We start from the raw sequence: 11535 nt of genomic DNA, 5'->3' as shown, positions 1-11535 counted from the left end.
CCCTCTTTTCTCTTGGAAGGACACTGGCCATCGTACTTAGGGCCAACCCTAAGTCCAGATGACCCTGAGATCCTCATTTAGTTACGTCCACAGAGACCTTTTCCCAAGTGAGTGCATGCACAGGTCCCAGGGGTTAGGACTTGGAGGCTTCTTTTGGGGGGCCCTGGGCACCCCGCCCCACCCACCCACATCAGGTTCCCGCCAGCCACATTGAGAAGGTGTGGCTCACAGAGGAAAGGCCAATCCACAGGGTCCCGAGGAAAACCCTCCCTGCCACGTCCTCCTCTTGTTGTGAACCTCTTTTGCGACAGGGTCAGTTCCGCCATCATGTCTAAGAGCACCCCGAGGAGGGCACTCCTGGCAGCCCAGGGCCTTCTGCTCACCAAAAGGGCAGCCCCAAGGACATCACCTAGCAGATGGGGCAGCCGATACGAGGGACTTTTCCTTCTGTAGTCCAGAGTCTCAGCAACCACATAGAAAGAAGCTTCTGGAGAAGACTGTGGACCTGGGAGTAGAGGGTAAAAAGACTGGGTTCAACGCAGGGATAAAACCACAAATTCCTCACCCTTTCCCCCAAGGGAACATAAAAAGGTTTGGCATAGCTCCGCCAAATCTGACTATGCCTCCTGCCTTGGCTTTCGGCTCTGACTGCGTAGGCTGGCACGGGGAGGGAGGGCAGCTCCTGCCTGGACAGGCCCCACCAGCCGCAGAGCAGCTGCCAGCCCAGGAAGACGCCCAGGAAGAACATGTGCCAGCTCGAAGCGGCTGGCAACCCTGGAGCACGTGTCAAAGGGCACGGCCCTCAGAGGCCCGCAGGCGTGCAGCGGAAACGACTCCAGAACAGGCTGGGTTTAAATCCTGCATCTTGAGCAAGTTACCTAACCTCCCTGAGCTCCATCTGAAGAAAAAAAATGGGTGATGTGGAGGTTGAATACACTTTCCCAGGTAAGCTGGAAAAGGTCAACTTAACCTGTTGTGCCTGGCTTACAGTATATCCTCAGTAAGTGTTTGTTGCCATGGTTACTAGCAAGCAGAAGGAATTTGGCCTATTGCATCCTTTATCTGACCCCTCAAGCCTCAAGGCTAGTGGACTGGACACAACCATGAATGCGTTAGCTCAGCCCCACGCACCTCTCCACTTCCTAGCCACCTCATTATCGCAAATGCCTTTTTCCATAATGCAGGGACACTGAGACTTTTTTTTGTAAAATGCAAGGCTGCTTTTCTAGATAGAAGGAGCCAGGGGGTGGAAGTTATTGGAAAATGCTCCGCCACTGTTTCCTGGTGGTAGTCCTGGATATCTGGAAGAATTTCAAGAATTTTCTCCTCTTGTCTTCTCTATCTGCAGTTTTCTCACTGCACCGCCTGACCAGGAACTAATTCCTTTCCAACGAAAGAGCCCGGGGTGGCCTGGGGGCATGGACAGAGCCTCGGGCTCAGCTTTCACAGCTGTGAGAACACAAGTGCGAGAGCCTCTCAGCAGTGGGTTCCCACTGCTCCCACACGGGGGCCCAGCTCGCCGCACGACACCGAAAACAGGTAGGGGCAAACCTTCCCTTGTCGTCCCACACGGTCCGTCCTGCCTGATGAGCCTCACCCGGCTCACCCCTCTCGAGGCTCCTTGTTCTTGTCTCTTTTCCTCAAATGCACAAAATTTGCTTCCACCTCAGGGCCTTTGAAGCTGTGGGGCCTCCCACCAGGGAGCAGGTCTCTTCCTCGGATCTGGCTCCATTTCACCACTCAGATCCCAATTCGAATGCCTCCTCCCCACCATGCGGCCTCGGGGACCCCCCCTTCACCCACCTGTCACTTACCCTGGGGGGGACTGCACCATGCCCCCCACAAGGACACGTGGGCATGGACTCATTTGTGAGCAAACTCGAAGGTCCTATTTAGATGAGGCCAAATGGAACCAGGATGGGCCTGAAGTCCTTATGAGCAGAGGACATTCAGACGGAAGCCCTGGGCAGCACGCAGGAGGAGGAGTCCCAGGAGAAGATCACAGGAGACAGATGTCCATGGCATGGAGGTGGAGACTGGGGTAGGTGCCGGCAAGCCCCCCCCCCACCTCCCACCCCCACCCAGGGCACCACAGACTTCCAGGGGCCACTACTGTCACCCTGACTGTGGACCTCCAGCCTCCAAAGTGTGAGACAAGAAGTTCCTGCTGCTTCAGCCAGCCAGTCTGGGGTGTTTTGTTGCAGCAGCCCCAGCAAACTAAGACACACCTTGTTTTAGTGTCTTCCTCACACTTACCTTGGCTTAAATGATCTTGTGTGATTCCAAGGTCATTGCTGGCCTTCTGTGAGGAGGGCACAATGGGGTGTGTCTCGCTAAGTGGTTGACCTTGCCAGGTGTGCTCCCCAAGTCCAGAGGAGAAGGGAGCTGGGAGGAGGGGGTCGGGGGAGAGTCTGTGGACACTGTGGTTGCTGAGTGTTGGGTACTGCCTGGGGAGGCGGAGAAGCATGGGAAGGGCGTTCCAGGTGAGGGAGCCCGCAGAAACAGAAGCTTGGAGGCCAGAACGACGGAGAACCTTTGCAAGCTTGGACTGGGGGCTCATACTGGGTGTTAGCCAGGGCTGGGAATGAGGGCAAGGAGGGCTCTTAGGAAGATTTTGTGGAGCTCAGGAAGCCTTTAAGAGGCAATGAAACAGACATGGCCAGGAGTAGAGGATGCAGCGCTGAGACCCTGGGGTTGCAGCTGCACGCTGAGTGGGAGACCTGGAGCAGGAAGTGACTCACTCCAATCAGGCAGGTCGCACCTCCCAAGTGAGAGCCTCATAGCAAAGCTGCAAGCCCCCGCTTTCCCTGAGAAGGGGCAGTTATTTAAGAACGGGCTGCTGAGTAAGTGAGTGGGTGAGTCAATCCAGTAGGGTGGGAAAGGACGGTCCTGCAGGCCTGGTCCCTGACTCACCTGGTACCACGTCTGCCTGCCTGCAGGAGCCAGATGCCTGCGTTTGGCTCTGCCTTCAGCGGCGCAGAAGCTGGCCTCACCTTTGCTTTCGCTCTTCATGGAGTTTAGCTAATTCTTTCCCTCATGGGCCTCTTAAGGAGACCAGGAGGATTATCTGATTAGTCTTTCCCAAGTTTTCTGTAGACGCTCCGTATAGAATGTTCCCGCGGTGATAGTTGCAGTGTTACTGCCCTTTGGGTTGATGTGGCCATTTTCTTTTGAAAACCTTGAAGAGCTTCACTGAAGATGGAGTGGATTTGCTTACGGTGTAGCTCAACTTTCATTTCTTCACCTCCAGAGAACTCTGGACCCTGGATCTTAATGGTGTTCATTCATTCATTTCTTGGGTTGTTAATCTTTTTATCATCCAGTTATAGTTCTATATGTTCTGAATACAACTCCTTTCTCAGATATATGCACCATAAATAAGTTTTCCCAGACTATGGCATACTTACTAATTTCCTTAACATTGTTTTTGATGCACATAACTTTTTGATTTTATGAAGTCCAATGTATCAAGGTTTTCTTTGGTGGTTAAGTGTTCTCTGGGTCTTACCTAGGTAATCTTTGCCTATTCTAAGCTTGCAAACATATTCTGCTACTCATACTTTTAGAAGCTTTATGGTTTTAGTTTTTATGTTTAGCTTATAACCCATCCAGAATTAATTTTTGGCTATGGTGTGAAGGAGGGGTCAAGATTCATGTTTCCTCTGTCGACACCCACTTGTTCCAGCGCCATTTGTTGAAAACACTTTGTTTTCCCCCATTGAATGGCTTTGGCAGCTTTATTGAACACAAGCTAATGATGCAAGTGTGGACCTGTTTCTGGACTCTGATCCACCCCATTGATCTACAGGTATAGCCTGATAACAAGACCACACTCTCTTGATTAATGTAGCTTTATAGCAACTCCAGAAATCTTGTTCAAAAAATTTTATTACTTTATAGTTTATAATTAATAGTAACTTTAGAATTTTGTTAATTTTTGGGCTGTTCTAAGTCTTTGGCACTTCACTATAAATTTTACAATCAGCTTGTCAATTTCAACAACAAAAGCCTACTTAGATTTTGAATGGGATGGCTTAGAAGCCATAGATTCTATGGGGAGAAATGACATCTTAATAATACTGTCTTCCAACTTGTGGCTATTCTATTTATTTGGATCTTCTTTCATCTCTCTCAAAAATATGTGGGTTTTTCAGGGCAGAGGTCTTGAATCTATTTTTTATGAAACTATTGTAGATGGTGATGGTGTTTTTTTTTTTTTAATTTCATTGTCCAGTTATTCATTATTAGTATCTAAAAGTACATTTTATTTTTGTCTAGTAACTTTGGGTTTTACAGTCTTATTGAATTTGCTTATTCTAGTAAAAATTTTTTGGAAATTCCTAGGGGTTTACCATGGACATAATCATGTCAGCTGTGAATAAAGACGATTTGCTTTCTTCCTTCCTACTCTTCAAGCTCCCCCTTATTGCACTCCCTGGGCCCTTTAGTACAAGTCTGAATAGAAGTGGTGAGAGAGCCAAGTCTTGCTTTATTTGCTGTCTTGAGGGCAGAGGAGAAGCATTCCATTTTGCTTCAATAATATGATGCCAGCTTTAAGTTTTCATAGATGCCTTTTATCAGATCAAGGACATTCCCTCTTATCCTATTTGCTGAGACTGGGTATTTTTGTAAATCCTGAATAGCCATTTAATTTTGTCAGTGGCTTTCTTTTTTTTGTTTTTTGGCTTCTTGTGAGATTCTTTTTTCTTTATTTTGTCAATGAGGTGTATTGCCATTGATCAATTAAAAGTAGTAAGCCCAACTTACTTTCCTAGAATAAACCCCAGTTGATATATTATACTATATTTATTATATATTAGTTGATGTATATTATTACTTTATATATTACTGAATTTGATTTGCTAACATTCTGTGAAAGATTTTTTTTTTTGGTGGGGGGTAACATGGTTCAGGAATTGAACCCAGGTCTCCCTCATGGAATTGTCAAAGATTTTTATGTCTGTGTTTATGAGGGATATTGGGATGTAATTTTATATATTTATTTATATGTAATGTTTCATCTGGTTTTGATCGCAGTGTGTGTAAGAGTTGAACCAGAGAAGTAGAACCAGCAGGAGATACATATTAAAAGATGTACTATATACATGGAACCTTGAATAAGGCATGAGATTTTGTTAGTTTGTCCATCTTAGAGTGATGCTCCAATAAATCCCAGCATGATTTGGACAGTGAATAAAGAAATATTTGCAAAGTCCCTAAAATTCAACTTCCACATTTGGAGAATTTCTGATATTCTTGCAAACAGTGGGGACAACCAAATCAATAGGCTGAGCCCTCGATCTTGGGGTTTGCCTCTTTGAAACTTATTCCTGCAAAGGATAGGCTAAGCATACTTAAAATTAGGCCTAAGAGTCATCCACGGAGAACCTCTTTTGTTTCTCAGATGAGGCCTCTCTCTAAGCCTATACGACAAGTGAACTCACTGCCGTCCCCCTCTGGCACATGACTCCCAGAGGTGTAAATCTCCCTGGCAACATGGGACAGAAATCCCGGGATGAGCTGGGACCCAGCATTAAGAGGTTGAGAAAACCTTAACTAAAAGGGGGGAAGAAAGAAATGAGACAAAATAAAGTGTCAGTGGCTGAGAGATTACAGAGTTGAGAGGTTATCCTGGAAGTTATTCTTACACTTTATATAGATGTCCCTTTTTAGTTTATGGTGTATTGGAGTGGCTGGAGGAAAGTACCTGAAACTGTAGAGGTGTGTTCCAGTAGCCACTCTTTCTTGAAGATGATTGTATAATGATACAGCTTTTACAGTGTGACTGGGTGATTGTGAAAACCTTGTGTCTGATGCTCCCTTTATCCAGGGTATCGACAGATGATTAAAAAATATGGATAAAAAAATAAACACATAATAGGGGGAACAAAGGTTAAAATAAATTGGGTAGATGGAAATAATAGTGGTCAATGAGGGTGAGGGGTAAGGGGTATGATATGTATGAGTTTTTTCTTTTTACTTTTTTATTTCTTTTTCTGGAGTGATGCAAAATGTTCAAAAAAAAATGATCATGGTGATGAATACAAAAAAAAAAAAGATGTACTGTAAGGACATGGCTCACATGACTGTGGGGCTGGCTGGGTAAGTCTGAAATCTGCAGGATTTCTGCAGGCTGGAACTCCCCAACCCCAGGTGATGCTCCTGTCTGCAGGCAGAATTACTTCTTCAGGGATGCCTCAGCCCTGCTTTTGAAGCCTTTCAACTGATTGAATCAGGCCCACGCAGATGACCTAGGATAACCTCCCTTACTTAAGATCAACTGATTATGGATTTTAATCATCTCCATAAAATCCCTTCCCGGCCACACCCAGATTCGTGTTTGAGTCACTGGGGCCTGGCACCGCCATGTTGACACCCAAAAGACACAGTGTTTGTCGGTCTGATGAAATGAGTTGGAAGGCATTTCTACCCTCTCCTTTTTTTTGAGACAGAATTCACAAAACATAAAATTCACCATTTTAAAGTGTACAAGCCATTTTTTTTCAGTCCGTTCACAAGGGTGCAAAAATCACCGCTATCTAATTCCAGAATATTTTCGTCACCCCAAAAAGAAACCCCATGCCCATTAGCAGTCTCTCCCCATGCCTCCCCTCCCCCAGCCCCTGGGAACCACTAATCCGCTTTCTGTCTCTATGGATTTGCCTGTTCTTGACATCTAGTGTATGGGGGAACCATACACTAGATGGCCTTTCGTTTCCGGCTTCTTTCACGAAGCATAATGTTTTCCAGGTTCACCCATGTTGTAGCATATGTCAGTGTTTCTGCCTTTTCTCTGGTTGAATAATATTCCCTTTTATGGATAGACCACAATTTGTTTAACCTTTCATCAGTTGATGGACATTTGGGTTATCTCTACTTTTCTTGAGTCAGTTTTGGTAGATTGGGCTTTTCCAGAAATTTGTTCGTTTCCTCTAGGTTATCTAATTTGTTGGCATATAATTGTTCATGGTATCCCCTTATAATCCTTTTCATCTCTGTAAAATTGTAGTAATGTCTCCTGATTCATCACTAATTTTAGTAATTTGAGTCTTCTTTCTTCCTTTTTTTCCTGGCGAGTCTATCCAAAGCTTTGCTGATTTTGTTTATCTCTTCCAAGAACAAACTTTTTGTTTTGTAGAATTTCCCTATTTCATTTCTATTCTCTATATCATGTGTTTTGGGTCCCTGCTGTAATATGTATATTTATCATTGTAATTTCTATATATTCTTGATACACTGACAATTTTATTGTTATAAAATGCCTTTGTCTCCAGTACCAATTTTTGTCTTAATATCTATTTTGTCTGGTATTAGTGTTTTAATTTGCTAAGGCTACCGGAATGCAACACACCAGAAACGGACTGGCTTTTATAAGGGGACTTACTTAGTTACAGGTGTGCAGTGCTTCAGAGGAAAGGCAGGTAACTTTCATCTGGTTCCTCATCGCATGGGGAGGTACAGGGTGGCATCTGTCTGGACTGACTCAAGGGCAGTTTTACTGTTCTTTTACCTTTGTGTATTGGCCATACTTTCTTGTTTCTTTGAATGCTATATTTTTTGGTTGAAAATTGGACATTCTATTTACTATATTATAACTCTGGAAATCATGCTCTTCTCCCTCCCCAGGCCTTGTTCTTATTGCTGCTTCTGGTTGTTTGTTCGTTTGCTTGGTGACTTTTCTGAACTAATTCTTTGCATTCTTTGTTGCATGTGACCACTGAAGTCTCTACTCGGTTACCTAGTGGCAAGCTAACAATTGAGAAGAAATTTCCTGAAATGCCTGAAACTAATAGATCTCCTAATTTTTACCAAGGGGCTCTGAGTATATTCTAGGGCATGCCTTCAACTCTCACCAGGCAATTTACAGCTCTGCCTTAGCTTTCACTTCCTGCTTATAGAGTGCTCCACGGTCCTTCAGAGATGAGAGCATAGGACAAATTTATTGACATAAAGTTTTCTGTTTGTTTTTGTTTTTTAAGCACTGATAAATGTTTTATTGTGAAAAATAGCATATATTTAAAAAGCAATAAATTTCAAAGCGCCCCACAACAATTAGTTGTAGGACAGATTTCAGAGTGTGGTATGGGTTACAATTCCACAATTTCAGGTTTTTACTTTTAATGGCTCCAAAACACTGAAGACTGAAAGGAATATCAATATAATGATTCAGTATTCATACTCATTCATTAAATTCTAACTTCTGTTATAACTTCACCTTCTCCTTTGATCTTTCTCCCAATTTTTAGGGGTTTTAGGGCTATGCCCATTTTAACCTTTTCATGTTGGAAGGGGTGTCGACAGTATGTGATGGGGGATGGAACTAGTTGATGATCAGGAGAGGCTGGCCCCTCTGCATTTCAGGACTCATCTAATCCAGGGGCCATCTGGAGGTTGTAGGTTCCTGGATAGTAATCATAGTGCATGGAACCTTTGTAGAATCTCAAATAATGCATTAGATGTTCTTTAGGGTTGACAGGAATGGTTTTGGTTGGGGGTTGGCATACCATGGTAAATAGCAATATCTAGCTGAAGCTTCCATAAGAAGAGCCTCCAAAGTAGCCTTTCAACTCTATTTGAACTCTCTCAGCTACTGATACTTTATTTGTTACAATTTTTCCCCCTTTTGGTCAAGAAGTCATTGGTCCCATGCTGCCAGGACCAGGCTCATCTCTAAGAGTCAAATCCCACATTGCCAGGGAGAATTTCACCCCTGGGTGTCATGTCCCACATAGTGGGGAGTGGCATAAAGTTTTGTTCTTCATAATATTCCCTTATTATTCTTTTAATGTCTATAGGACATGTAATGGTTCTTACTCTTTTTTTTTTTTAAATCAGGAGGACTCAAGCTTCCTGATCACAAAACTACAAATCTACAATAATCAAAACAGTGTGGTACTGGCAGAAGGAGAAACGCAGAATTGAGAGTTCAGAAATAAACTCACACATCTGTGCCCAATTGATTTCTGACAAGGGTGCCGAGTCCACTCAATTAGGAGAGGCTAGTCTCTTCAACAAATGGTGGTAGGAAAGCTGGATCTCTATATGCAAAAGGATCAAAGTGGACAACTACCTCACACCATATATAAAATTAACTCATAATGGATTAATGGCCTAAATGTAAGAGCTTAACACTATAAAACTCTTAGAAGGAAAAATGGGAAATTTCTTCACGACATTGTACTAAGCAGTGGATTTTTAGACTTTACATCATACACATTAGCAAAAAAAGAAAAAGTAGATAAATTGTACTTCATCAGAATTAAAAACTATTGTGCATTGGAAAATTTTGTCAAAAAATGGAAAAACAACCTACAGAATGGAAGAAAGAAAATATTTGGAAGCCATATATCTATAATGTTTTCATATCCAGAATATGTAAACAACTCCAACAATAAAAAAACAAGCAACCCAATGAAAAAATGGGCAAAGGACTTTCATAAATATTTCTCCAAAGAATACTAATGGCCATAAACACATGAAAAGATACACAACCTCATTAGCCATTAGAGAAACCCACTAGATTTACAAAATGACAAGTAAGAATTGTTGGCAAGGCTGCAGAGAAATAGGAAGCTTCATACATTTTTGGTGGGAATGTAAAATAGTGCAGCCACTGTGAAAAGTTTGGCAGTTCTTCAGAAGGTTAACTATTGAGTTACTATATGAACCTGTAACACCACTTCTAGGAATATACCCCAAAGAAATCTTCCAGGGACTAGAACAGATATTTATATAGCCACGTTCCTAGGACTATTATTTACAATGATCAAAAGGTGGAAGCAACCCAATTGTCCATCAAAAAACAAATGGAAAAACAAAATGTGGAATATATACACAATGGAATAGTATTCCTTTATATAAAGGGATGAAGTTTTCATACATGTTACAAGATAGATGAAATTTGAAGATGTCATATCAAGTTAAATAAGCCAGACAGAAAAGGACAGATATAAGCCAGATGCAAAAGGATGATTTCGCCTATATGAAATAACTAGAATATGCAAATTCATAGAGACATAAAGTATATTAGTGATTAGGGGGTATAGGAATTAATCCTCAGTGGTGCAGAGCTTCTGTTTGGAGTGATGGAAACGTTTGGTAACGGATGGTGATGATGGTAGTTCAACATTGTAAATGCAAATTTTTTTTTTTTTTTTTTTTTTTTTTTTGGATTCGGACAATAATTTTTATTTTCATCCAATTAAATACAGGGAAGCAGTAATATGTAGTCCTGGTCTGGCTACAGGGAACCCACTCATGTAATGGGGTCTAGTCCCACATTCCGCTTATGAGCCACTTGATTACAAACACCTAGCATTCTAAATAAAGTTTTCTGTTCCTGCTGGTTCCCAAAGTCCTGAAACCCCTGGATCCTTTTTAATGAGCAGCATGTTTGCTACTGAGCCATCCCTTACACAACTATTTCTCTACAAAAGTTCCTCAGGGAGCTCTGTCAGATCCTCTGGGTGGATGCTAATTTAATATTCAATGACAGTAAACTAAATGAGCTTCAAAGACACATTAAGACGAATTTGTGAAATGAGTATTTTCAGTCTGCATTCATATACCTTATCCAACTGATGACTTTTCACTTAAAAGACACCATACCTTGGAAGAAAATCACTTTATTCTAATTAGTCACAGATAATAACATTACAGCAGCTGGTTTAAGGAGGCAACACAAACATCTGTCCAGCCCCAAACTCTATACATCTCAGTGAACTCTTCTATAAGAACACCCTCTCCTTTTGTGATTCTGAAGCAAAGAAGCTACTGATAGAGAGGTTTAACTGGTGATTTTATACTTTATACTTTCACTATCAATTACAGTCTTATGCAAAATTAACTTGGTCATTAGATCAGATTTTCCATTTCTTCAGTTTCAACTTCAGATTACACTAATCCATTTGCAATTCTGCACTGCTTCAGCACCTCATTGAAACCCTCACAAAGCTTAGCATCAGGCTGGTTCTGGGCACACTCCAAAAACTGCTTGACCTCAAAGAGGCAAGGGCCATACTCCTGCTGCCTCTGGTTTGCTGGTTGGGCTCCCTGAGGCTCCTGGTAAGTGATGTCAGGACTTGAGGGTTCAGCATTGCTCCCGGCACCAAGGCCCCCAGTGATGGCATGACCCAGAGTATGCCCAACAGCAGAGCCCACAGCCACGCCAGCTGCAGTGGTTGCCATCTGGGCCATCAAACCTGGCTGCCGGGGTGCAGCAGCAGGTGAACCAACTGCAGATGGTGGGGCTGCTACTGGTGGCTGAGCTGCTGGCGCTGGCCCTGGCCTAGGCGCAGCTCTCATCTGAGGCGCCCGGCTGGCCGGAGGGGCCATGCGTGAGGTACGGCTTCGGCTTCCACGCGGCATCACAACCAAGCGGCGGTAGCTTCTAGAAGGACGAAAGTCTGAGAAACAAGCCTGGCAGCTACTGCGAAGGAAGCTGTAAATGCAAATTATACCACTGAACTGTATACCTGTGTTGTATATATCTCACCACAATTTAAAAACAATACATATGAAACAATGAGCATCAAA

At 43.1% G+C, this 11535-nt stretch overlaps 1 protein-coding gene and 2 long non-coding RNA genes across 3 annotated transcripts in view; 1 reads left to right on the top strand and 2 right to left on the bottom strand.

Annotated features, from left to right (window-relative positions):
• Positions 1-226: 226 nt before the first annotated feature.
• The window catches only part of LOC143681702 (uncharacterized), a 53335-nt gene continuing 42026 nt past the window's right edge, over positions 227-11535 (bottom strand). The window contains exon 3 of the long non-coding RNA XR_013174789.1: positions 227-505. This is a non-coding gene — a long non-coding RNA (uncharacterized LOC143681702). The remainder of the gene's footprint in view (positions 506-11535) is intronic.
• LOC143681701 (uncharacterized) lies at positions 830-2218 on the top strand. Its single transcript, XR_013174788.1, has 3 exons — positions 830-945; positions 1349-1539; positions 1671-2218. It is a non-coding gene; the product is annotated as an uncharacterized LOC143681701 (long non-coding RNA).
• Positions 10610-11432, bottom strand: LOC143681699 (coiled-coil-helix-coiled-coil-helix domain-containing protein 2-like). The gene has a single exon (XM_077158948.1). The coding sequence runs from the start codon at positions 11365-11367 to the stop codon at positions 10894-10896; it is 474 nt and encodes a 157-aa protein (XP_077015063.1). The 5' UTR covers positions 11368-11432; the 3' UTR covers positions 10610-10893.

This window comes from Tamandua tetradactyla, chromosome 4, assembly GCF_023851605.1.
Source record: "Tamandua tetradactyla isolate mTamTet1 chromosome 4, mTamTet1.pri, whole genome shotgun sequence".
NCBI lineage: Eukaryota > Metazoa > Chordata > Mammalia > Pilosa > Myrmecophagidae > Tamandua > Tamandua tetradactyla.
The sequence above is the reverse complement of the archived record's forward strand: the minus strand, read 5'-3'. Positions and strand labels throughout refer to the sequence as shown.

Excerpts from the sequence above, each read along its gene's own strand:
- LOC143681699 (XM_077158948.1), bottom strand. The coding sequence starts at position 11,367 with ATGCCGCGTGGAAGCCGAAGCCGTACCTCACGCATGGCCCCTCCGGCC.